Here is a 26,925-nt window from a genome sequence, read left to right as displayed (position 1 = left end):
AGCATGTCTTCGGTTCATGGGAATATGCGCGTCGGGGATCTGAATCATTTCCAGATGTATCACGAGGGACATCTGCAGATAAACAGCATAGTGAACTCAGGTATGGCTGGTAGTGAAATTATCATTTTGTGACAAACTATATAGTAACACACGCCAACGGTCGCAGGAAATGATGGTTTACAGCTGGGTCTGTGCGTAATTTACGCACACGTCCATTGCCATGTTTCTGTGACTCCCATTTATCTGGCGTCCTTAATTAAATAGCCTGCCCGTTTTCTTTTCAGATTATGGAGCCTCAGATGTTACAAACTACTTCAACCCGACAAACGCTGTGCCGAGGGCGGATAAATGCGTGGCAATACTGACCCACAGGAGAAAGAGGACCAACTTCACCCAGCAGCAAATCGAGGTGTTGGAGAAAGTCTACTCGGACACTAAATATCCTGACATCTACCTGCGAGAGAGGCTGGAGGCTGTGACCGGGCTGCCGGAGTCCAGAATTCAGGTATTGTCTACGGGATGGTATCTCAATAGTGCATTTGTATAAAACCACAAATAAAATCAAGTAAATGTTGTCAAGTTAAAACCAAATTATTGTATAGTGTTTAACAGTCCTCGCCTTTTCCACCCACACATTTCAGGTGTGGTTTCAGAACAGAAGGGCCAAGTCTCGTCGCCAAGTTGGCTCGTCAGGGTCGATGAAGGTCGCAAACCCGCCAGCAGCTAATCCCTTCAGCCAGCTCCAGAGCAGGATGGGCCCGGAGACAGGTAATTATTAGTCACATTTCTGTGATTTTTTTTGTTTTTGGTTCAGTTCCACTTTTTTTTTTCCCACACTCAGGCATGAAGTTCTCAGTTCTATTTTCCTCCCATATACAAAAAAATATTATAGTCCTCCCAGTCACAATTTTGCTGCTGTCTTCTACACTTGATTTAAAGTCCCCTATACGTTTATATAATATGTTGCTTAAAAACTACTCATCTCTCAGTCTCCAGTATAGGGAATAAGCATAAGATCAATGTGAAACACATCATTTTATTTCACAACTAATTGCCTCGCCCTCCTTTAATCTTTTCAGTTTATGACAACAATCATGGAGCCGACGCACACAGGATAGGAGGTTTTGGACTGGAGGAGACTTTCAGACCTACAATGCACCAAAACACAGATGATGCTCACAGAACCAGTATGTCCACCAAACCCAGCAGCTACGTCCACACGAACGTCTCCTGCATCTATGACAAGGAGAGAACCAGAGGGAAGCCCGAGCAGATGCAACGACGCGAGCTGAGCGTTAATGTCCCGTGCTGTAACATCCATCTGTATCCCAAAGAGGCCGAGCTTCCTCCCAAGATCGAAGCCAACATGTCCGTTAACCAGGGTCCAAAGGTTCTGGTGGAATACGACAATTTCCCACCTAACAAAACCATCGGACCAGAGATGAAAGTTGTGATTCCTCCGATCCCCACCCAGAATAACTTCAGCAGGTCTTCGCCAAAGGATAATGGATGCCATATCCAGTATCCATGTGTGAGGGCCACAGGAGACCGGTTCAGTCACTTCTCCCCGATCCATGCTACCGAGGCCCAGGACTTTACCGACTCAGACTCTGACTGGGAAAACGAGGCCATGGCTGGCTTTGGTGGCTTTATGTGATGCATTACAAGAGCTGATATATAGACAGCTACATGTATCATAAGAGGCAGCATTACAGTTGTTTGCGTAAAAGGAAAGTGTGTATTTATTGTTAAATAGTAATAAAACTGTTGAATGTAAAAAATAAAAAAAATAAACTGTTGATTGGTTATGACTGTTAATAAAGAAAAAATGATTACTGATTTGCAATATTATGTTTAATATAAAAAGACGGAAACATTTATATACAATTGCCCTGAGGCACTCTCATATACAACTTTACAAAACTGAAAAAGGAGATTCTCAAGGAAAAAACTGTTGACTTCAAATTTTCGGGCTTAGTGTGGGGGTTGCAGCAATAGCCATGCCAAATGTGGAAATGGTAAAATCATCTTGGGGAGTAAAAGGCTTCAACACCCCAGAGTTCTCCTTTATAAAAATACCAAAAGCTCTTTTCAGTGCACAAAAATTACAAAAACCCATTTCTTAATACACAGCAGAAATGTTGACAATCGTCCTAACAATCAGAGACTTTGTACAATTATCTACAATAAACAATTTTATAAAACATTCTTTAGCCTCCCTGTGCTTACCATCAGTGGAGCAACTGAACACAACACTTACAGGGTTAAACTTTAGAGATAGCAAAATATTGTTCCATAACCATACACACCTACTCAAAAATAAATAAATATGGACTATAAAAACTGTAAGAATCAATGTTTGGCACATGAAACCAATAAATAACCATCGACAGTTTGGAGATGTGGATTTGTGGCAACAGCTAAAGGTTCTTTCGGATTTGTGTTCAATGGGTGCACCAACATTTTTATACAATAAAACGGGTGGCTAAAATACTTATGACATCCTCCCTCCATTCAGCACAAAGCTGCGGGAGTCTGGGCAGCACATCCAAACTCAGATTGTACGGTGGTGGTCCACAACATCCATGTGAGCAGTCTTGTGTCAGTTCAGGTGAAAGCACCATCTCATAATAATGGACCGCATCTTCGTGTGCATGTACCCGTGAGTGGTGTGGATGATCCCGGTGCTCAGACTGCATTGGTGTTGTTGGCAGAAAATGCATGCAGATTTCCCAGCTGACTAAGGCCACTCTGGATGTGTGCCACGTGGATCTCGACATTATTCTGGAAGCAACTAGAAAACACAGAGAAGACAATAGCATGAAAAATGTTCAGTACTTTGAGGCTGACCAATTAAGTCAGTTAACACCACACGACTTTCAAAGTTGTCAGATTGCTGTACGGTTAACAGTACGGGTCTTAAATAAGTTGTGGTTGTTACATTACTTGACTGACCAGCGACAAGAGGTCACATACTAACATATCTTTTACCGGAAGGAATCCCTGATGAGTATGTCTATGCTTCAAACTACTTCTCGTCACAAGTTCACAAAAGAGAAATGACTCGGACGTAGTCATGCTTGTTGATGTGGTCGTTGGCAAGGTCACAAAACAGTCTGTTCCCACACATCTTTAAAATGTCCCCTATGTAGACCAATTACCATGTTATGAGTTATGTTTACTAGTGCAGTGCCTGATCAGGATATGGCCTTCTGTTTGGAGCACGTGCCCCTTAAAGCTTGCGGATTGCTTCGTCTCCAGAAGGGCTGCAGCGTTGTCGAGAACTGCTAATCACGCGTTGACTCCAGTGAAGTGAAGACGTAATGTTAGAATATCCAACATCCAGCAGCAAAAGTGAACTGCATTCAATGAGCCACGGCTCGTAAAGACTTCAGGGCTTTGCAGATTGACTCTACAGCCACACGACTATGTTTCCATTCAAAACAAAAATGATCTACGTCCACTGTCGTACTAGAGAGCATTTATGCTTTTGTTTGTTTACAGTTTCTTCGTGAACTTTAAAGTAGTTGTGCTGTAAAAAAAAAAAAATCAAGCATTATTAAGAAAAGGAAAGCCCATCGCTTTCTTCAAGGTCACAAACCGGGACTTCAGCTTAGGAGGGCCGATAACTCCGTTGGATACAACACCCGTTAATCGCTTGCTAATCTCTCCAATAACAGGTACGCGTTTTAAAAAGGAAATGTAGTACTGCGGAAGTAGCCTGAGGCGAACGTGCCGTGCTCAGAGCCCCGCACCTACACAGAACACCATTGCTCGTGCATTCAAAGTTTATTAATATTGAACATGACGTGGGTCCAAATTGCACCAACTTTTCCACGGCGATCCCTTGGGTCCCCATCAACACATCCCAAGTGTGTGAGTGTGTGTGAGTCTACTTTCTGTTCCAAGAGTCAGAACTAAACATGGAAAAGCAGCGTTCAGCTTTTCTGCTCCACACATCTGGAACAAGGTCCCTGAAAGCTGCAGGTCTGCTAGGACCCTCAGCTCCTTTAAGTCAACATTGAAGACTTTTCTGTTTTCTAACTTTAACTGAACCAGATTCAATTACTGCATCTCACTACTGCAGTTTATTTCTTAAACTGCACTGCAACTTTTATTCAACTTTTATTTTGCTTTTTCAACTTTTATTTTTTATTTTGCTTTTTGACCGTTTAATGTTTTCTTAACTGTTTTTAAATCTGCATTATGTTTTGATGCTTTTAATGGTTTTATGTGAAGCACTTTGAATCGCCTTGTTGTTGAAATGTGCTATACAAATAAACTTGCCTTGCCTGTAACCGCAAGGTAGCAGGTTCGATACCTGTCCTGTTCACGTGAGGTCTACATTTTAAACGCATATCTTTTGCTTCGTTCACACCGAGCGTCCTCACTACAGACTTTTAGAGCACCGCAAACTGAGGATGGATCCGTTTTTACTAGCGGACGCCTCACTGTCTCATGAGCTGCCACAGAACCAGCAACAGGAGTGGAGTTGGAGACGTGATCCACTTCCTGAAAGTATATCTACTTTGCTCAGTTTGCTGCAGCAGTTGAGGAATCGCTCTCCTGCAGGTTGATACTTTTCAGCAGAGTGTTTGTTCTGGAAGAATCTTTCAACATTAAATGTTTTGATGTTTGCTAATTTCTCGCCATATATCAAGCACACAGGTCAGCCAGCATCGTTGGCAGTGAAAGCAAATTAATACATCCACGCAGAATTAAACGCTCTCCGTGACTATTCTTTTTATTTATTTATCCGTTGCTAGTTTAGCGAGGGCGGGGTTCTGAATCACGAGTAGCCACCTGCAGTGGAAGGTGCTTGACAGTGACGTGACAGGATGTGATGCACATTTTAGTTAAAGAAATATTTAAACATTTATTTTTATTTTCAGTGACCCAATATCACCTAAATCTCCAAGATAAGAGGAGTTCCCTTTGAAAGTTTTTCCACTGGGCAAAAAAAAAAAAAAAAAAAGAATAAAATAAAAACGCCTTTTGTTGTTGTTGCCAACCCCTGCACTAGGTGCACTATGGTCCGTGTTGCCTCTGACCTGAGGCTTTTTTCAGGGAGCTACACAAAAATCAGGGTTAAAGTCGTGTGGTGTGAACAAGGCATGAGGAGGTTGAGCTAGAAACACTGAAGGGGCTTTTTACCTGAGGTTGGAGGGATCAATTGACGCCTTGATGTCATTAAGGGAGTCTGTTAGAGATTTAAATTCAAAAGAATTCAGGTCTCCTCCATCTGCCAGACACTGAAACAAATCAGGAAAACTTGATTAATGAACAGGTTATCAAAGTAGATTGGTCTATTATGTAATTATTGTTCAATGTAGATACAAAAGCTTTTGAACAACGTTCACAACCGGCTTCTTAACGTCTTGATGTTGCTGCCAACTTTGTGTGGACCTCTTCGCCATAAATATCTTCCATCAATTGTCCTCCTGACATGCGTTTGAACATTTGTGAGCAGGAATGAAAGTGGACAGCAGCCGAGCATTTACATATATCCTTTACCTTGATCTGTAGCAATAGCGCAGTGAGGCGGGAGATGAGGTGTGTCAGGCTGGGGTTCGTCACACTCGGCTGTCCGTCCTTCAGCGAGTTGCTCAGCTGCACCATCTGCTGGGATTCGTCTTCACAACGGCGCCGCAGCTCAGTGGGATGGTCAGCTGGAACCATGCCCTGATCTGGAGCAAGCTGGATGGACACATTTTTTAGATTGGTTAAGGTCGACTGTGAACTGAGACGCTAGGAATGGGGAACAGGGCATGAAATATTACAGTTAAACATATTTTCCTGCACTAAGCTTCAGGGGCAATAATTAGTGATGGGAGTGAAGTGTACCGAATGACTTACATCACAGCAGAACTGCTGAACTTCATGGAGCACCTTATTCAGATCTTTATTAAGCTGTTCAAGCTCAAGCACCGTGGTTGCATACCGCTTCTGAAAGTCAAGGTCAATAGGCATCGAGTACGACTTCTGAAAACAAAAGCACAAGCAGTTTAGTTAGGCTTGATGTGAGCATCTCTGTGTTTTGAAGCAACTTTTATTAAAAGGATGATGATTGTACCAGCTTCTCTGCCTCTGTGTTCATTTCTTTCAAGTTCTTGATGTGGTCTTTCTTGATCATGAGGATCTTGGACAGCCTTGTCTAGTCATTACAAAATTAAACAAAGAATGTATTACTAAATCGTTGAGTGTCAGATTTTAGTATTCCATTTTCGTCACAGGAAGTATTTACCACTTGGACAAGGAATTTGACAGGAAATCCTCCCAGAGTATCTCCCTCAGCACCAGGCAGTTTGTTCCTCCATGGTGACTGGTTGATAAGAGGGTCACTGTCCTGTTATCAAAAAAATATAATTTATCTTCATCAGCAATCTAGAGGAAAAGATTCAGAATATTCAACTACAAGCCTTGTTGTTTCTATTATGACTTAAGTTATTGTGACAATGTCTGAACTGTACTTATACAGTAAATGCCACCACTGACAAGCAAATCAAAATATACTTTTGCATTTATACATTTACAGCCTGCTTTTACAAGATATGTTGACCAAAAACCAGATTGGGATTATTGGCTGCCTGCCAGAGGATCTTTTGCAGTAGATAAACCTTTTCACAGCCGGAGCAGATGTAAACCAGTACCAAACAGCATTGACAACCGTGAGACACTGGGTGCACATGTATATCTGTCTTTAGATATAGGGGTAGGGTACCATGAGGACGGGAGTGGTAGCTGATGGGTAAGGCCCCCGAGGCGGAGTCATGACGTTCTGCATGTAGCGTGATATCCGATGCTTCTGGGCAAAGGCTGAAATGGGCATGGTCTCATTGGGCTCATTGCTCTGGAAAACACAATCATCAGCTGATGTTCAAGACTGTATGATCACATTCCTTTAGTACAGATAGTATCTTATTTTACAATCTATGTTAATAAATATTAAAGTTGTTACGTGTCTAACCTCAAACGCACTTTAGGCAAATCTTACCAAGACTTCGTAGTCAGGCACAGTGTGTGTTCCCAGGCCGCTGCGATCAAAGGTGACACGATAGGTGGCAGCACTCGTGTCCACGGCATCGATCTGTCCTGTGAACAACCCATCATGGACGCCTCGGAGTCGAGCTGTGGAATGAAGAGAAAAACAAACAAAATCATAGTTATTACTGGTAATACAGCTCAAATGAGTATCGAACATCCTCACTTGTGTTTATGGGTGTGAATTTTCCTATCAGCCAATAGACAAATAATGACAATGGAATAAGGATTTAGATCTGTCTGTAGGTTAGTCAAAAAAAAAGAGAATTGTGTCTGACTACTGCTTTCCTTTCTATTGTTTTCCTTTTGTGATCAGTTCAGGGAATATTACGGACCTTCTGTTTGGTTTTGCTTTTGTTGTTGATAGGACATCTGGCAAATATGGAAATTATAAACTGGGTTCTTTCCAGGTCATTTGAAGGCAATGAAAATAACAATACAGCACTTAACAGCTGTCTGGCTGCTAACAGTGGTGCGAGTTAATTGCGAATTCCAGTTGTCTCACCAGTGACTTTGGTTCCTATGATGAGTGGCAGAGGGATTTCGTCTGGAAGGTCTTTGCAGTTTGACAGGTCAGACAGTTTTCTTTGCTGCAGCAGGCGCATCTTCTGCCTCTTCTGTCTCAGCGCTGTCCGCTCCTCAGCAAAGAATGCTGATGAACACCTAGATGAGTCAACAAAGCAAGAATATGCTCTAACAACATTTCTTTGAAGTCTTTGTTTGAGGAAACAGCATCATATAAAATACAGGGAAAGAACAATTCAACATACTTTGAAAAATTAAAAAAAGAACGAGTGAAAATTATGTGTAGAAGCACACATCTTAAAGATTGCAGCATACCGCCGGGGTTTCCCCATCAGTCTCCTGATTGTTCCCCACTCAACCCTGGTCAGCTTTCTTGTTTTAAGGTTGGGGAAAGACTCCTTAAGACACAGGCAGAATTCATTGTCACCCTCAAAGAGCGGTCTGGAAAAGATAATAATAAACACACAACATAGTTAACACACCAATGCTCTACAAACATTGCTGATGAAATAGCTGCTGACTTCTCAAATCATATTCAGTGTTATTACAGATGATCAAAAAGCACCTCTTTATTGGTTAAGCTTTATCAAAATGAATTGCTGTCTTCTGAAGGTGAAAGTGAGACTTTACCTGTCAATATTGGAATAGAACCATTCATAGATGCACCATTTATGAGCTTTGGGTAGCTTAAGGAGGTTTCTTAATCTCAGCCCTATTTTTTGGGATGCCTTCTTATCTGGTGTCACCACATTAGAACATTTCTGGAAAGCAAAACATTAAAACAGTTACTCCAAATAAAGGCACATATGTTTTGATAATAATTATATACTAATAAAATAATAAATGAACACCGAAAGAAGCGTTATCCTACAAGAATTCTCATTTATTCTTCCACTTTGCTAAGCAGCTGTTAAATGACTCACTCTAATGCTGCATTCACACAAAGCGGTGCGAATTTTCGCAACACTTTTTCGCAACTTTTTTTTTGCCATTTTCTGTGGCTTTACTCCGTGAAAACAGTTACCATTTCCGCCATCCACCATTGAAATAATCCCTAGTTGTTGTGGAAGTCCCAAAACATTAAACGCCACCGTGTCTGGGTTCATAATATTGTCCGTAGGCACACACAGCTTCAACCTGTGTCTGAATGACGGCCGCTTCCAGCGCTACTTCAGGCAGACAATTTGCTTTTTCGCAACCATTCGTGTCTGTGCATTGACTTTGCATGCAATCTACTCGTGCGAATAATTCACAACGCTTTTGGTGTGAACGCAGCATTAGGCCCCTTCTTTCAAAAACTAAGCTACAAAATAATTTAGATTTGAGGGGCTCAATGTGTTTGGTCAAGCAAACGACAAGCAAGAAAGCACCAATGCTAAAAGGCTTGCCATGTTTACTTCACTGGTTTCGTAGTTTAAGGCAGTGATATGGAGTCAGCTTTTACTCCGTGAATTTCATCAAACAACTTGGCAGCCACATTGTTTTCTGATTCCTATAATACAGCTTCTTGACTACAGTTACCATCAATACTGATTGGAAATCCACATAAAAAGGTGACAAATTTACCCGTAAATCTATATATGCAATAACAAAACTTCTGCTGCAGTAGTTAGAGAGTAGAAAGGGCTTCTAGTCCCTATGAATCACTTTCATAGAAAGCAGTCTTCACCTGTGGTGTGGTGCTGACCCTTTGGCTCCTCCGAGGCGATCGAGAGGGGAGACGCTGCTGGGGCGACTCATCCTCCTCCCGAAACAAACGACTCCTCTTTGAGCTCCGTGTGGGCTGGAAGGATAAAGTTGAAAGAAGTTTATGAATAGTGCCAATAATACTTAAATAACAAAATCCTTTTCATACCAGTCGCAAATATTCGTGCATTATTCTTGTTGTACAAAAAGTTGTAGAAAATGTAGTTGAGTCAATGCAATCATGCAGATGCAGATCAAGCAAGACTTTCTTGTTAAATAAAGCAGTGATTGTCAACCACTGTGCCGCGGCACACCAGTGTGCCGTGACAGATCGTCAGGTGTGCCATGAGAAAATTTCCAATTTCACTTAATTGGTCCAAAAAAATATTATTTAGCTGCCGCAAATAATTTTCCATTGTTGAGCGTCTGAGCCTGCAATATAGTGGCTGGCCTAGTAGTTTCCTATAGAACAGGTCTGCACCTTGTTCTGCTATTAAACAAACTAAACGGCCGTATGTTATTGATCGTACACGACAGCTTGTAATTTCTGGGTCGCGTCTACAACTCTTTCCGCCCCGATGCACACAGGAGAGCACACAGTGTACAGAGAGAGCGGCGAAAAATATGTCGCGTACTTTTCACAATGGGATTTGCTGCTTTAAGCTATCATTATTTTAAGCTATGAGCTCTCATGTTTAAAGCCCAACAGTTAAGGTATTTGTAGGTCAAGACAAACATCCAACAGGCTGCAGCCTGGCGCTCCATCAATGACGTTTCTGAGGCTCTGGAAATATTCTTCCAAAAGCCCGAAAAACACACTCAAGTGACAAAGCCTGCTCACTTTGTGGTCCTCATTAAAATAAATGAACACTATGTTTCCTTTAAGTCAGTATTTATCAAACTGGGGCGTATTACAGGTGGGGCGCAAGAGGAAATGCTGATTTTACCGTACGGCGTTAATAGGTCACATGCGCATGTACGACTCGCCGATTCTTGTCATTTCGCCAAAAGCCGATCTTTATGAGATCTCCGTGAGGTTGTCTTTTCTGCTGTTGCGTCGCTCAACATGGAGCATGAATTGAGAACGGCTGTATCAAATCTACCTCGTTTTAAAAAGAGTTGTAGAGGAAAGCAGCTCACTGCAGCCACTATTAATGATACAACGTTATGCTCACACATCTGCACTCATTCTGTTTTGCAAAAAAATAGCTTGTTGTTTTCCACAATAAGCTATTTAGTTGTAACTAAATATTAGTTATTTTTTGCACGGATATAACTTTATTTTCATTTTTCTAACAAAGTGATAACACATTTGTTTTTGTCTGATGGAGCAATCTGGTTTAATTGAAAGTGATTTCAATGTTCTATTATTTATAAAAGCACAGATGGAGTCACTAGTACTGTGAAGTATTACTTTGTAGTACTGTGAGGTGCCACGATGTAGTATGTCCGTCAGTCGCTCCCCCCCCTAAAGCTGTAAACCTAGGGGAAACACTGAATACTGTGACATTCTGTAACTTTTTGGGTTGTTGGTGTGCCGCGGGATTTTTTTATTGTAGAAAATGTGCCGCGGCTCAAATAAGGTTGAAAAACACTGAAATAAAAGGTTAAAAGAAAAAAGAAGAAAAAAAAAAAACATTAATTCAGAATGTAAAGAGCCTACTCTACTGAAATTTGCAGATTTAACATTGGAAATATCAATAAACTGTATTTTGTATAGCCCAAAATGTTTTTCAAACCAAAAGTAGTCAAAATGTGCATATGATGGCCGTAGCTCGAACATATTTTGCAATTTTTTTCCAGAAAAGATTGTATGCCCTGTTAATGAATATAATTTGTATAACACATGTATACCATAACGTAATTCAATACGTTAACCTTACAAATACTATTTTGTGGAATAACCAATGTTATTGTCCGAGTTGTGTCGATTCCACAGTATGGTCATTTGTGAACTGAGGTTTGTATTGTACTTTATAACATTGTATTAACTCATTTTTAATATAATTTTAATAAGCTTAGCATTCATAGTATTGTGTATAACAGAAGCTTCTCTACCATTTCCTCGTCACAAGTTTTAAAACGTCTCTTACGGTCGTGTCCATTGTGAGGGAGGAATGTCGTCCCCTGGTGTTGTGAGCTCTTGGGAAGCTGTTCTTTTCATTCAGAGTGTTGGACAAACTGCCTTCTATAAAAAATAAATGCATTTATTCAAAGTAGTGTGAGGACACCTGATACAGGACCCCATTGAGACCATCTCATTATCGAATTACAGATTAAAAACTATTCTCATATCGGAGAAAATTATCTACTAGGACAGATCATTTTCGTACAGGAGTTGAGACATTGCATCCTTCCCAATATGGGGACCAAATATAGGACAATAAACTCCACTGTGTCTCAGACGGTATCAGCCACAAAATATAAAGTAGGGTAGGTTGTCTATTGTTGTTGTGGTGCGTCATACAGAAGTCTAATACAATAAAGGACATACAGTTCCTAAACACTTTCAATCAGGACACCTAAAGCCAATGCACATATGACCAGATCAAAAATAATCTTCATTGGCCAAGTATGTTTCGGCATATAAGGAATTTGACTCAGCAGTTCCCAATATACTCACACAGTGCGAAGGACAGATGTACAGAAAGTTAAATAAAGCTACAGCCCACATACCTTTTAGACTGACAAGTGCCTCTGCTGAGGAGCCTGTGAAAGGAGAAAGGGGGCCAGCGTTACATCGACTGAACGTTACAGTAAAGCCCTCATGGCAGAAGACGAACTGTAAAATGCTGTAAATATTTTACTAGACACTTCAGGGTGATACAAAAACGTACCGAGACCGTTCTCTTTCGTTTTCATTGAATGATAAGCCATACGTTTATTTAAACTATCAAAGAAAACGTCTGCAAGGTGCTTAAGTTTATGAGGCTGCCCTTTAAACATTGACAGCAATCGGACAGGGTACCAAGTTACATACAGCTAGCGCAGTCAGTTAGGCCTTAATCCCAAATATGAGCTGTCAAGAACGGGCATAACATAGCTGTACACATCATATCCACCAAATGAGCTACGCGAGCTAACGTTACACCTTCTTACGACCAGGAGATCAAATGTAATTCAATAAACTACGTTCACATCGAGTGAAATTACTATTTTATCTGTGAATAGCTAGAAACAACTTGGCTGGTTTCCCTTGCCCGTCTTGTCAACCCGACACACGACGCGTTGCCATGTAACGCTATCAAACGTTGAATAAAAGGAACGTGACGAACAAACTGTGCTCGGGACAACAGAGCTAACGTCAATGGCTAGCATGTGTGTAACGTTACTTTTGTAACGTCAACGGAGACGTTGTGGTAGTCCCTTTGTTATTAATGCTTACCACCCAAGGCTAGCAGACGTTAGCTCCCAGCTAAGCTAACGTTATTTGTTTACCCAGTTGGGCTGAAGTAACTTGCTCAACTCCAACATTAGCCACGGTTAGCCTATCGTGCTAACAAGCGTTAGCTAGCTGACTTGGACAGAACCGGCATCTCTTTGCGTCTGTAAATTACTTTATGAACTCTGCCCAAAACTCACAGTGTTCATTACACGGACAACGATGGCCGTTTGTCACCAAATGTGCATTTGTATCACTACGGGACGGGTGTGTGTTTACAATGCAAAACTCCTTGAATATGTGTTGTTACTTACTCTCGTCTAACAGCTGGTCCATCTCCGCCATCTTGAATTAGCCGCGCCGCTTTTTCAAAGACGTTGTCAAAATGCATTCTGGGTCGGGACGCTATCTGGAGGGCGATTTGAGAAATACAAAATTCAATCATTTATCAAACCGATCACTTTGTATTATATACGCAAACACACATTTATATTCGCTTGATATAAATTCAACTTCCTGGACAAGATGTAAAGGGAGATTCTTGGACAACCGTTTCTTAGGCAAAACTGGGAATAAGCACTCAGCATCCCTACATTGTCATACAACACTTGAGTTAGTCACAGATTTACTTTTTCTTTAATGTAATTCATTGTTGGGAAAGGTATATTATTGCTTTATTCACATTAAAATATTCTCCTCTAGGTGCAAATTGTTGTTTTCCACCGGAATTAAACATAGAAACCCATAGCTGGTAAAAAAGGCCTTTCATGAAATATGTCACCCTTTTTCAAATGGGATATCATGTTAATAAATACTATTTCTGTGTAGTGGTATTAGGGTTTCTCATGTTTACACTTCCTACCAAATCTGGCATCATACTGACCCTGACTTGCCTAAGGGTTAATGGAGAAAAAAAGATAAAGCTCTACACAAAATAAATCCGGCATCTCATAACTTTGAAAACTTGACATGCAAATTTACATTTATTCCCACACTGTAATCAAATCCACAATTGAAATTGTATCCAATATGCAGTTGAAGAAAATAATCATACACAGGCAGGCATGACATTTTGAAAACATTTTATTGTATTTGAGGTCTGCGAGAAAAACACAAAGAAAAAGTGTACTACATAACATGGCAGTCCTTTCTTTTGCAGAATACTTTGCGAAAACGCAAACCACATTTTTCCTTTTCGGCATGGAAGACAGTTTGAGAGATAAGCAATACAACAAATATATACATGTCAAACCTCGTACAGTATCTTTGAATCCAACAATCTACAAAATGTTCATCTCTGCAGAAAATCCCTTCTAAAGTTGCAGTACTAAACATGAAATTAACTAAAGGCTTGATTAAGAATGAAGAAGACCGACCCTTCTCAAATTCAAGATAACCACCTGAGACAGAAAACTACAAACATTTTCTGATGCTCATTTCTAAACCAGAACATTTCCATGTAGTATGCACCGCTTGCTTCAATCACGATAATGAACTGTGATTTCTCTGTCTCTTATGAGCAACTGAAGTAGGCATTTAAGTACCTAATGCGTTACTAAGGAAGACTGCCAGCTAGTAAACCTGATGAAAAAGCAATAAAGTGTCTTGAGATGTCCGTTGACCATTGTAAAGCATGGTTGAGCATCACTCCTTTACCAAATATTTTCTGTTGCAGAGAATGAAGCCCAGGCATTTGGAGGCAACAGTGGTGTTTGTTTTCACTGAAGAGGGTCTGGACATAGCCTCTCTCACCACAGGGAATTCTGGTAGTTAAACTTGATCTTCAGGAGATACTTCATGTTTATCTGGGCCACATCATACACAATGTACCTGGAGGAGCAGCAGTTTAGGAAAACAAAAGACTACAAATATTATGACCGACTCCGTGAAATAAGAGGACATTTCATACAAATTACAGACATGAGATGAACGGAAACAGATGATTCGAGGGAAGAAATCATGAATTAACAGGCCTGTGAAGTAAATCTCACATCTAGTGAGGGAATTTGGTTCGAGAGGTTTAAACCTTTGTTGTTATTCTTGTCATGTCTTAGACATTCAGTCAGTCTAAGTCAGTGATTCATGCATTAGTTTATGCCAAAATAACTAATTTCTTCCTGGTATATAACCCTGGTGGTGCCACAGATTGATCTACATCATGATCAGGTGGTCAGAAAACAACCCTTCTCACATTAAAAGAGAAGATTAGCTGGGTACCACTTTAAAACTGCCATCCAAGATCAATCTGATTTTGACATTAGATTGGAAACATCGGTCTAATTTCAGGCTAAATTTCAAGTTATGTGAACTTGGCAATAAACAGCAAAACCTGTACAAATTAGTGATTATAAATTTAACTTGAGTCAGTTTAATTAATGTCAAAAACAACATGTACTGCCTAAGTCTTTGACTATGCACACATAAACAACTAAATACATAATGATATTGCAAAACAGGAAAGGTAAGGGGTCATTTGGAAAAATAATTGTAAAAGCCATAACGCAGGTGACCAGTGTTAAAGGATACTCGTTGTACAGGAGACTTGTGTCATCAATGTTAGTGTTGGCTCCTTTACCCACAGGCACTTGCACCCCATCCAAAGTGACAGATGCACCTGGATCAGGAGCAGATCTGCCCAAACCTGCAAGAAAACAAAGGTTAATGAATAAAAATAAAACTTTTATGTATTATTAACAAGAGGCACTTGAGTTGCCAAATGTCCTACCAAGATAATGACAATGTTCAACAAAACAAGTTATAATATAATATAATAATCATAATATAATATAAAATGTCTAACTATGAATATTATATCATAATAGTATAAGTGGATAATCACTTGAAACTAAGAATGATTGTGTTTCCGTTAGCTTAGAATAAGCCCTGCATATCTGCTCATAGCTAGAGGAGATTCTACAGTAGCCCAGAGCAGACAAACACAAAACTGTCTCAAGAGAGGGCCAATAACGTTTTGACTTTACCTGAAAGCCACCGTAGTTCTCCAACACGCTACTGAAACTGCAGTAATATAAGCTGCAGAGTGCAGAACGTGGTACAGACAGCTGCTGTCTGTCTTCTGTTACTCCTAAATTAGTGTTGTTACGGTTAAGGATGGCCACTGAGGGAAATGAACGCCGTTACCGCGGTTTTGCACTCGGCGGCTTACGTTACCACATTCTTGAGAAGGGAGGATTGAACTAAGAGGTCCTCAGTTGGTTGCAATCTGCAATCTCATTGCTAGAAGCCACCAAATTCTACACACATGTGCCTTTAAGTAAATATGTATATCCCAAACCATTCCTCAAACAGCCCATGGACAAACAAATTAAAATGTGCAGTGACGAAAGCTTTCTGACCTTTAACACTGTGCTTGCCCTTCGGTAATTTTGAAATGTGGGACGCCTTCTTCAATTCATGCCTGCATTAAAAAAAGAAAAGACATTAATTTATATTATCCTCACATGTTTTTAAAGCACATGAAAAGGTTGATGTTCAGACTTTATTTTTTTAATGAACACAGGCACTTACATGTTGCCGAGGGCAACCTCGGCCAGCAGTAGGAGGCCCACAGGGTCTGACTGGGAGGTGTGACAGTAGTTTGCACTCTTGGACACCATGTCGGCAAAGTACACACCTTTACCGAACATGTAACCAGTCTAGAGAAAATTAAGCAAAACGGCAATGTAACAGGACTGAAATAGAGAAAAATATACTAAAAACATGACAAAATATTTGAAAGGCATTTATGAAAGTTAATGTATTACATTGTTGCTTTTTGGTTCCCCTTTGGTTCCCCTCAAACTTGAACTAACCACAAACAAAAACTCACCACTGGGGCCTCTGGAGGGGCAATGCGAAGACCCTGAGACATTATACCAGCGTAGTTGGTAGCGCGAGAACCGTGCCACAGAAGCTGCCGATTGTGCAGCTCCTCGAAAGGACGGAACCGTTCACGCTCTCCCTCTCGAACAATTTTGAAGATCTAAAAGATTGGGGGGGGGGGGGGGGGGGGGGGAACGCAGTGAGATTGTAATTTATGATGGACAGCAAAAGTACATACAGTAGATATAAACAGTAATAAACATACTGTAGAATAATTACATTAAGTTTGTGAAACAGTTGACTTACCTCTTGCACTTCAAGTGTGTAAGTGTTGTGTGTAGCAGCGTGAGTGTTCTTTACATATTGTATAATGATCTCAGCCTCATCTGTAGTCTTGTCAACAACCTGCGAAACAACAAATATACAGCATACTGTAATCTTGCCATACATAATAATCTCTTCATACAATGACCATGCTGAATATTGCTCATAGAGAAAAATTAGGGAAAATACAACCGTCCATAGAGTAAAACGTGGATTTACGCCACTCACCTCAATCTTGGTTTTGAGTTTCTCATAGTTGATGTCGATGGGATCGCTCTCGTTGTCCTGGGCCCCTCCTCTCAGCAGGCTGTATGCCACTTCAATGTCCAACAGGTTGTCCAACATCTGAACTTTAGCCTGAACAGAGATTGATGTGGATGTTGTGAGATGCTTTTATACCCCGCCCATTAAGCAAGAGAGAATTGTGCAGTAGGATACAGTAAGATGCAGTATTCGTGTCCTTACTTGAATGTAGTCCAGGCTGTTGAGCAGTGGAGGTTTCTTCATGCCGAAGTCGTGAGGTATCAGGGTGTAGAAGCGATTGGAGAGATCCAGGATCTGGGCCTCAGCCTGACTGTCCGACACAGCCTATGATGAAACAAAGCAACCGACTTAGTAATAAAAAGATTCAGGGACTGACTACGAAGAGAATTCCCAACAGAGAGGTAAACAGTGCGATTGGTTGCTGACCTGCTGTACGTCAGTGAGGAGAGAATAGGCGCTCTGGATCTGCCTCTTACTCAGCTTTCCGAGTGGCATCTTCTGGAGGTCAATCTGAAGACGGTACAAGAGCGATAAGATATACATATGTGGGACACAAACGATTTGATGTTGCATTGATTAGCACAATGTATTTTACACTGTAATTCATAAATAAATAAATGGAAACCTAGATTATTCTAATGTGGTTCTTATTTCAAATGTACATGGCACAAACTAAATAAAAGAGTCTTACCTCAAACTCCACCATGGCCTTCTTCATGCTCTCTACATCAAAGATCATCTTGATCAGCTCCTGAACGGGCTTGGCCAGCTTGGACTTGGTGCCGGCGCTGGCTGTCAGCCTCTTCACTGCTTCTTCGTCCTGTCAAGAAATATGAACACCGCGGAGCCCAGTCAGATGCATAAAGAAACACGCGGTCAGATACGTCTTTTCTGGTTTTGAGTGTGTTGATGTATGTACCTGTCCATAGTCAATCTCCAGGGGGTAGAACTTATTGGGATATTTGGTGAAGTTGGAGCAGCTCCACTCGTTGCCTGTTTTCTCTTTGTAAACAACCAGGAAGTTGTCCTGTGCAGAGTTTTTGTCGTGAAACTTGTCCAACTTGTTGCCTCCAATGGTAGTGCCCACTCTGCCCCATGACCTGAACACCCAGTACCTGGGCATAGAGGAAAGATGGGCAATGTAAGAGACAGTCTAGGTAAAATGATTATTCTGACACAATTTCTATTCCTCCAATTATGGAAAAATGATGGGAAAAAATGAAAAAGTTCTACTGCACTACCAGAAGAAAGCCAAAACACCCCATTAAGTGAAATGTATGTGATTACTAGTTTAATATCAAACTTTGAATAACCTCTGCACAACAAAAAAAGAAAGTTAAATGATTTTCCTCAGTCACACTGACCGTTTCTGCACGTCATCCTCCAGCAGCTGCAGTTTATAGTAGGAGTTAGTTCCTCTGACAATGTCCACAAGGCCCAGCGTAGCACTGTACATCTTCCCGCTCTGCTCCAACACATGGGCGCTGTTCTCCAAACCTAGGAAATAAAAATAGTCAGCCAAGGTCAGAAGACAAAAAAGGGACAGAAATATGTATTTCAATGCAGGGTGCTCATTCATTCACCTGAATCTGGATCCACAGCAGCTCCTCCTTTGACTGTGAGTTTCATCTTCTTGGATTTGCTACCGCCTACAATAATGGAGATGCAATTATTCATAAATATTCCCCAATTCAGTCCAATACTATAACACAAGTTTAGATTAATCACCCCTCTAAAACATTTAGATAAACATCCAACAAATATTAACAACAGCTAAATAAATATTCTTTACCTTCCTCCTCCTTCACCCTGCCTGTGCTCTTGGTAGCCAACGCTCCGGACTTAGAGGCTACAGTCGAAGCTTTTGCCTCGACCTTGACCTCTGCACCCCAGGGTGAAATGGCGTGCAGGGAGACCAGTTCCTGGAGGGCTTTACCCGACGACTTGATGTCTGTGAGGAAATCCTCGGAGACCACACGCACGCCAGCGTCCCTGGCTTCCTCCATTTTCTTACTCATCTTCTCCACCTCCTCTGTGAAAACATTGAGGAAGCAGGTGGGATGCAGACAGCAAGTTAGAAACGTTGGACATATTACAGAGATGGCACTCACTGGCCCACATATTGGTAATTCTGCAACGTTTGACTGGTAACTCACTTTTGGTGCTGAGGCAGAGAGAGGCCTTATTGGCGGTGGTGGACATCTTTCCGCCCATCTCCTCCACAGCAGTCTTTAGATCATCCTTGTTCTTGGTCAGCTTGCCCACAGTAAACAGCTTCATACCAGTAAGAGGTTTATCTATGGGATTTAATAAATTAAACATTAAAACAATAACTATTTTAGCTATTTGGTGTTCAAATTCCACTAGCCATGGCTGTCTTACTTTGTATTTTTTGTAAGATTTAAGTGCACATTACAACGCATCGATTGAATCAAATCACAGGCTCTGCATACAGGGAGTATACAAAATCGAAATACATTTTATGTAACAAAATATTTGCAGGATACTGCAACTCCTTCAGGTGTATTCACTAACCTGCTGGGGCTCCCTCTGGCAGTCGCTCAGTCGGGGCACTGGATGCACTCGCCAAGGGTTCTGCTTTGGCTTTGGTGAGAGTTTGGGTGGGAGCCTCCTTCGGGTAAACTCGGTCCTGTCGCTTGAACTTGAATTTTTTCAGGAAAGGAACTTCATGGAATTCCTAAAATGATAATGCCAAAATATTCCAAATAGTAAGTAATTGATAGAGATTTAGCTCAATCTCCAGGAACAATAAATACCCATATTTCCAATCACAACTCAGCTGCTCAAGTCTATAGGTGGTGATTTCGCAATGAAATATCTACCCTGTACGAACCAAAAGGAGCCCTGAGATGACGTGACCTACCTTGGGCGTGACCCAGTCTTTGCGTACGGGTGTTGTGGTCTTGAACACACACTTTGTCCAGGCTGAGATGTCCCCTGTACAGTAATAAGCGTCGACCTTAAACACCACCTGGCCCTTGCACTCCGTACAGGCCTCAAGAGCACCAAAAGCCATGCCATCAGCCAGGCAGTCCACCACCTGTCGGTTAAACAACACAGATGTGCTCAACATGGACCAGCTACTCCAATTGCATCAAGTATTACAGGGGCTACAGTTTGTCGTTTATATGTTATATACACAGCTGTAATTTAATCTTGAATACAGTGAGAGTTAAATAAGACGAGGCTCTCCTACATTTGATTCTCCAGAGGGAACTTCTTGGCCATTTGCAATCAGAAGCTCCTTCATATCATTGGTTGAACAAAATTTCTTCAGCTTGTCCTTGATACCCCAAATTAGCTGACTTTGGTTCTGCAGATGCAAGAAAAAGACCACACACACACACACACACACACACACACACACACACACACACACACACACACACACACACACACACACACACACACACACACACACACACACACACATTAAAAACATGGCCACCAAACAGAATGGGATGTTTTCTGCAAAGTAGGAAATACAATTGAGGAAAAGGTACCTTCAGCCGCTCGTCCAGCTTCTTCTTCTCATCCTCTTCCTCTTTCTTTTGTTTCTTTGATGCTCCATCCACCTCATCCGTTGGACGCTTCCTGGAAGAGCAAACAGAAGTTCCAAAAAGTTGATTCAAAACTTTTGTTGTTTTATTTTTTTAAGGATTCAGCATGGACAAAAAAAAGAAGAGGATGAAAAAACAAACATCCAAATTAACTTCCTAAATGAGGCCAAAAGGGATACGGGAACAAACAAGCCTGAGTCTGACACCTTTATTCATTAGGGGAAATTAATTAGGGCCCCATCAGTTAATAGACACACACAAGCAGGTACATGTCTCCACAATCCCAGGTGTCAATGCTGATATCATCCACTCTGCCCTGACAAGAAATATTCATTAGCCTCCCCATGAGACCAGACAGACAGACAGACAGACACACACACACACACACACACACACACACACACACACACACACACACACACATCAGTTAATGACCATCCAGTTGCAGTCGGTCTCCGTCTGATCCTTTGTAGTGCAAAAAAACAAGACAAACATCCCTTATCAGACAACTGATGATGCCAAGAGGGAGGAAGGGACTTCTATAAATAAGCATTCTTCAGATTTGTTCAAACAGAAGTGTGGAAAGGATGTTTAATGTGAGGACTAGTGTGTGCATTATCAGGATGGCTGAAGTCAGAATATGATGACATACTCTGTTGTTTAATGAGTAATAACACTTTAGTTTAGTTTTTAGAAGAGATATCCTGCAGTAGATTGGTGAGTAACTGGAGTTTGCTTTCTTGTATTTCATTGCAGTTAAGCTTGACTAACTTGAATCTTATTTCTTTCTTTAGGGACAACCATGGAGAACACCACTGCACTGTTGAACCTCTACACTTTCTACCAAACGATAAACTCATCCCGTTCATCTCCTCCTTTCCTTCAGCCTTTACAGATCTCCTCAACTCCATCCTCCAATACCACCTCCTCCCTTTCGCCGCCTGCTGAACTGGTGATTTCCCCGAATGTGGCGTACATGGCGGCTGAGCTTGTCATCGCCGTACTCTCCATAATCGGCAATCTGCTGGTCTGCGCTGCCGTGGGCCTCAACCACAAGTTACGCACGGTCACCAACTACTTCCTGGTCTCGCTGGCAGTCGCGGACGTCTGCGTGGGCATGATTGCCATTCCCTGCGCCATCCTCACCGACATTGGTTTACCACGTCACAATCTCTACTTGTGTCTGCTTATGCTGAGTGTTTTGATCATGTTCACCCAGAGCTCCATCTTCAGCTTGCTGGCGGTGGCTGTTGAGCGCTACGTGGCCATATTCATGCCCTTCCGCTACCAGGTCGTGATGACGCCTCGTAACGCCGTGTTCGTGATCCTGACCACGTGGCTGCTGGCCTTTCTCATCGGGCTTGTGCCTCTGATGGGCTGGCACAAGACGCCAGTGGATTCAGACCACTGTTTCTTTGTCTTGGTGGTGGACATGACCTACATGGTCTATTTCAACTTCTTTGCATGCGTGCTGACACCCTTGGTGATCATGTTTCTCATCTACGCCAAAATCTTTGTCACAGTCAAAGGGCAGGTGAAGCGCATCGCCTCGGAGCAAAGTGGCAGAGAGGAGGGACAGATGAGGGCTGCAGCCAGCATGCGCCGAGAGATGAAGACTGCCACTTCGCTTTTCTTGGTTCTTTTCCTCTTCACCAGCTGCTGGATCCCCCTGCACATAATCAACTGCTTCCTGCTTCTTTGCCCACACTGCCCTGTGCCGCTGGAGCTGCTTCTCACCGCCATCATTCTGTCACATGCCAACTCTGCTGTCAACCCTTTTCTGTATGCATACACCATGACAGCTTACAGAGACACCTTCAAGGCCATTTTCATGTGCTGCAGGAAGGCGGGAGCGAGAGAGGCTTTAAATGCAGTCAGCGGGGATGATAGAGAGGGGGCGGCTGTACACCAGCGCTGAAACACTGAACACTGTGTCACCAAACCTGCACAAAATTATATTATCCCTTCTTTTTGGACTCACCCTTCAGTTTTGACAACAGGGAGCCTCTTCTTAAGTTCCTCCTTGTCTTCTGCCCGTAGTGCATTGAAACCCTTCAGTTGGGCGGCGCTGTATTCGGGCTTGAAGACTAGTTCCTCCCTTCCGCTCACAAAACACGCTGTGTGGTACCAGCGGTCGATCAGACCCAGCTGGGGCTTCTCTGCGTCCACAGATTTCTTGGATACACGGATCTGATCCTAAAAGAGAGAATCATAGACTCTGAAACCCAATGGAACAATCCCACTTTGATCAAACTTACCTGATTCTAGTACATAGTGTCATTGGAATCAAATTTAAGCCTTTGTAACAGTTTTCCTTTAAATAGAAGTAGCTGCTAACCTTTTCTATTTTTTGATCACAGCCTTTGCATGTGCTGCGGTTCGACTTGGCATATTCAACCGCAAAGTCATTCAGTGTCTTCTGTCCTTTAGCGCCACTCTTCTGGTCCCCTTTTCCTGCAAGAAGGAAGGTATCACATTTTACTTACCAAGTACAAAGAATAATCAAGTGAAATATATTACTTTATCATTTTTTATATTTAGATTGTTAATAATGGGGTGGCTGTGGCTCAGATGGGGAGAGCGGGTTGTGCTTTAACAGTCTTCTGTCCGTATGTCAAAGGGTCCCTGAGCCACTGAACCCAGAGAAGCCCACTGCTCCTAAAATGTTTAAACTGGGTTGAATGCAGAGGTAAAATGTCATGTATGTATCTGTATGTTTATGACAGATGTAATAAAGTTTAGCGTATATTATGCAAATGTATGCAAGATTTCTGAGGATATATATATTTACCAGGACAAATATATCAACAGAGTATTCATTTTAACACATCCCCAGCACTAATTGCACATAGATTGTATAATATAATCTACAGAAGTGTTTAATTTATTTTTCTAACTGCTAATAACTGATGGCACAATGTTTTCACTGCGTCACTGAAAATATGTATGGTGATCCGCACACCTATTTGACAGAACAATGTTTAACTAAACCACTGAGGGAAAAAAGAAAAGGATGATGAAGGAAAAGATGATGTCAGCTGCTCAACTAAAGAGCCAGAGGCCTGAGAAGACATTAAACCATCTACGTGAAGCCACACTGTGACTACAGTTCATACATGTTGTGTGTGGAAATGTAATATTTCAAGAACCCATTAAAATATATGCTAAATGATAAAAAGTGGAGAACTGACCTCCTACTGCACCGCCACTTTCAATGGCCTTTTTGACCTTCTCCTGGTCGTCCCAGCGGAGGTCAGAATACCCAGCAATATCCGCAGTGGACTGAGCCGCTGCTCGCAGCCAGAAGCAAGAGAAGTGGTGCCAGTGGGGGACTTTCCCATCAAACATGGGGGACTGCCGGACAAAGACCAAACACAATACGTTCAAAATCAACCAGTGATTATCTTGTGTGACAGTTTGTGGGGAGAATACACACTTCTTTGTTGTAACGTAAAATATATATACAAACGTTTCACCATCCAGCAATGCTATTTTTTTGGCATATTGTAGGTCCAGGTGGGCTGGGCACTTGTATGGCAAGGGTGACAGAATAAACTACTACTAATTGGCTTTTTTTTTTTATTAAATGACTTATAGCCACTCATTAAAATGCAATAGGCAATAACGTGATGAACACGTGCCCATGCTGACTTAGCTGGACTTGTAATATTGAAAGTCAAGCGATTGAGGTTTTGGAGCTGCTCCACAGTCCATGAATAAACTTCCTGAACCTCTTAAGTTAATTAATTCTCTGTGGGGCAGCAGGCAGACTTTGCAACGTATTAATAATGCTGTTGTGATTTTGGCCTCTGAGGTACATGGTCATGCGGACATTGAGCAGTTGTCGTCTTTAGGAATAACCCTCAAGCTGCAAAAAAAAACAAACACAAATTAAACTAACTTTCATGAATAGCAGGATGCATGGTTGCAAGATTGCAGGAGTCCGACCTTAAGACGGCTCAGCGGCTCTTTGTGAGCAAGACTCGACAGACAATGACAGCCATGTAAATGCTAACGAGGGCCTAACCTAACACAACACAAACCACACTGTAAACTGCATATTTGCATTCTCTCGTCAACTCATAATCATTCACTACATTCGCAGAACAAACCGGCTTGTTCAGAAACGCTCGCGGTGTGGCTGTGAGCTAGAGAGCATGCTTCTTCGGGTGAACCGACTCCAGACGTCGTCACGTTACCTGCACCATGATGGCCATCCTCAGCGAGTCTTTCGCTATGTTTTCCTTGCATTTCTTGCACGATGCGCGGCCGCTTTTGGCATATTCCGCTTTGTACAGCTTGTCCTCTTGAGACTCCGCCATACTAGTTTAATATTATTGCAAAAAAAATGAAATGAAGTGACTGTGAGGCTAACTTCCAGCTGATGACAAGGGGCCACAATCAACGCTCAGAGAAGGGAAGCCCGCGTGCATGCACGGCATCACAGAGATGAGACGCGAGCGAAGAGCTCTCACTCTGTCTCTGTTTACTGATACCAAAACCTTTCGAGGGAGAAAGCAGCAGCAGCTCTGTAAATATGGATGAGATTACCACCAAACATCTACATTTAATCAAGGCTTTGAGGAGTTTTATGAAACCTGGGTCTAAGGTTTCAGGCTCTATTGTAAATTAGTCCACTGGGGCATAGTATCTACCGATCAACAAGGTTCAGTTGTAGGCAGTAATGCGTCCCAGCCAGATGTGGATTGGTACCCTGCACACAAACTGCAGCAGACTAGATTTAAGACTTGAGATGCACACTTCTTGATGACTTGAGACCTGACATGATGACAAAATCTTGAATTTGGACCTTGAAAACCCACAAAACAATAAAGAAACCCTAAATTAGACAGCAACAGACAGACATAAAGAAAGAACAGTTTATGTCATGTCTATGCATTGAAAGGTCTTTGTTATGTAAAAAGCAACAAGAGTAACGCAACTCTGAAATAATTTGTTATGGTCATTCAGTCAGAAACCTTATAACCTTTTGCTGATTTCAATTGTGTGATTTAACCTGGGCTGGACCTCAAAGACTTGAGACTTTACTTTTTCTTGTCATAACTTAACTTTCCTTAAAATACTTAAAACCAGCTACAAACTACTGATATACATCATAATAGCAATGTTGTTGTGCAACCATGGTGGTTTATGATGGCATACTATTCAAACAAAATATATATATATTAATTTATTTGTTTTCAGACAATAAATATAACACAAAATATAGTACATTAATTTCAGATGGATTCCCGTACGTGTTAGTATAGTGAAACACTGAAACAGCATTAAAAGAGAGAACATTTCCTGAAAATCTAACATCAAATATAAGTTAAATATGTCTGAAAGTTGGCTTCTTGTGTCCATCAGACGCCAGATGAGTTGATATTTGCAGTATTGTGGGTTTATTCTTCTGTACATGTCTTAAGGTTAACAAACGAGCCCATTTTCCAACTACCGAGTGATGCATCTTTTCAGTATACGATTAAGGAGTTGGCCACAGAATACGCGCGCGATTTGCAGCCAGAAGTAATCGAGTCCAGAGAATGGGGAGCTCGTTCGTGTTCATCGTTGATACCATGAGAAATACTTTAGAGTGAACAGAGGAAGCTCTGCTGAAGAGCTTGGATGAGCCCACATGAAAAGCGTTTGTCAGGACATCAAAGGGTTATTTATTGCCTGGTGTAAATTTAAGTAGGGATCGATGTGTGCAACCTTTTAGAAGAAGTTCATGTCATATACCCTTACAGATAGTTTAAATGCGATTGTATAACGTGCATCATATTGTGTTTTACAGTATAATAATAATAATAATAATAGTGATGTAATAACACTTATTGTTATTATTATCATCATCATATTGCACATTATGGGATAAATAAAGGCTTTTAAAATGTCATCTTAATTCAGTGGTGAAAGACGTAAAAGTAGAATGGCCCGTCGATGTTATATCATTTGATATTGTTGTATTGAGTTACTATTAATACATTTATGTGTGAGCAGGATTTTCATGGCAGCTGGTCGAACTCAAGTGGAGCTCATTTAAACTCCTGTATACTGTTGAGCAGTTTGACCAATAAACTAATTTAATGTAGATCATATTTTACTAGACTGTCATATATATAATCTTAACCTGCAGGATAACTAACTCCTTGTATATGTCAGATAATGAAGTAGGAATATAAACGTACATGGAAATTGGACAGGGCTTATGATCTCTTCCTAAGCATTACATATACATTAATATACACACATCACAAGATACCTTTTTTTAATCTTTGCAACTGCCAAGTGCATTAC

At 41.4% G+C, this 26,925-nt stretch overlaps 4 protein-coding genes across 5 annotated transcripts; 2 read left to right on the top strand and 2 right to left on the bottom strand.

Moving 5' to 3' along the window:
• Positions 1 to 3: 3 nt before the first annotated feature.
• mixl1 (Mix paired-like homeobox) lies at positions 4 to 1,657 on the top strand (the record flags this gene model as incomplete). Its single annotated transcript, XM_079214883.1, has 4 exons — positions 4 to 100; positions 285 to 505; positions 642 to 768; positions 1,080 to 1,657. The coding sequence occupies 4 exons, from the start codon at positions 4 to 6 to the stop codon at positions 1,655 to 1,657; spliced, it is 1,023 nt and encodes a 340-aa protein (XP_079071009.1).
• A 216-nt stretch (positions 1,658 to 1,873) lies between these two features.
• On the bottom strand, positions 1,874 to 13,000 carry lin9 (lin-9 DREAM MuvB core complex component; the record flags this gene model as incomplete). Of its 2 annotated transcripts, none has more annotated exons than XM_079215348.1 (15): positions 1,874 to 2,794; positions 5,155 to 5,252; positions 5,515 to 5,697; positions 5,857 to 5,982; positions 6,074 to 6,154; positions 6,245 to 6,346; positions 6,722 to 6,850; positions 6,995 to 7,128; positions 7,547 to 7,704; positions 7,882 to 8,007; positions 8,197 to 8,327; positions 9,236 to 9,349; positions 11,346 to 11,440; positions 11,929 to 11,961; positions 12,949 to 13,000. In XM_079215348.1, the coding sequence occupies 15 exons, from the start codon at positions 12,977 to 12,979 to the stop codon at positions 2,689 to 2,691; spliced, it is 1,647 nt and encodes a 548-aa protein (XP_079071474.1). In that variant the 3' UTR covers positions 1,874 to 2,688. The 2 variants fall into 2 exon arrangements, with proteins under 2 accessions (XP_079071474.1, XP_079071473.1); XM_079215347.1 differs by having other exon boundaries at positions 9,236 to 9,346; positions 12,949 to 12,979.
• A 701-nt stretch (positions 13,001 to 13,701) lies between these two features.
• parp1 (poly (ADP-ribose) polymerase 1) lies at positions 13,702 to 24,947 on the bottom strand (the record flags this gene model as incomplete). The annotated part of the gene is made up of 23 exons (XM_079216123.1): positions 13,702 to 14,464; positions 15,161 to 15,275; positions 15,991 to 16,052; positions 16,163 to 16,290; positions 16,464 to 16,616; positions 16,763 to 16,861; positions 17,009 to 17,137; positions 17,246 to 17,368; positions 17,471 to 17,554; positions 17,736 to 17,864; positions 17,964 to 18,159; positions 18,409 to 18,541; positions 18,628 to 18,693; positions 18,837 to 19,076; positions 19,201 to 19,341; positions 19,580 to 19,742; positions 19,929 to 20,105; positions 20,262 to 20,378; positions 20,569 to 20,659; positions 22,607 to 22,821; positions 22,964 to 23,079; positions 23,817 to 23,979; positions 24,825 to 24,947. 23 exons carry the CDS (start codon positions 24,945 to 24,947, stop codon positions 14,383 to 14,385), a joined length of 3,045 nt encoding a protein of 1,014 aa, XP_079072249.1. The 3' UTR covers positions 13,702 to 14,382.
• On the top strand, positions 21,428 to 22,543 carry adorb1a (adenosine receptor B1a; the record flags this gene model as incomplete). The annotated part of the gene is made up of 1 exon (XM_079215113.1): positions 21,428 to 22,543. The coding sequence occupies one exon, from the start codon at positions 21,428 to 21,430 to the stop codon at positions 22,541 to 22,543; it is 1,116 nt and encodes a 371-aa protein (XP_079071239.1).
• Positions 24,948 to 26,925: the final 1,978 nt, after the last annotated feature.

The sequence above is a fragment of the Taurulus bubalis genome (assembly GCF_910589615.1).
Source record: "Taurulus bubalis genome assembly, chromosome: 3".
Classification (NCBI taxonomy): Eukaryota; Metazoa; Chordata; class Actinopteri; order Perciformes; family Cottidae; genus Taurulus; species Taurulus bubalis.
Note: the sequence above shows the minus strand (reverse complement) of the source record. Positions and strands in the feature narration are given on the sequence as shown.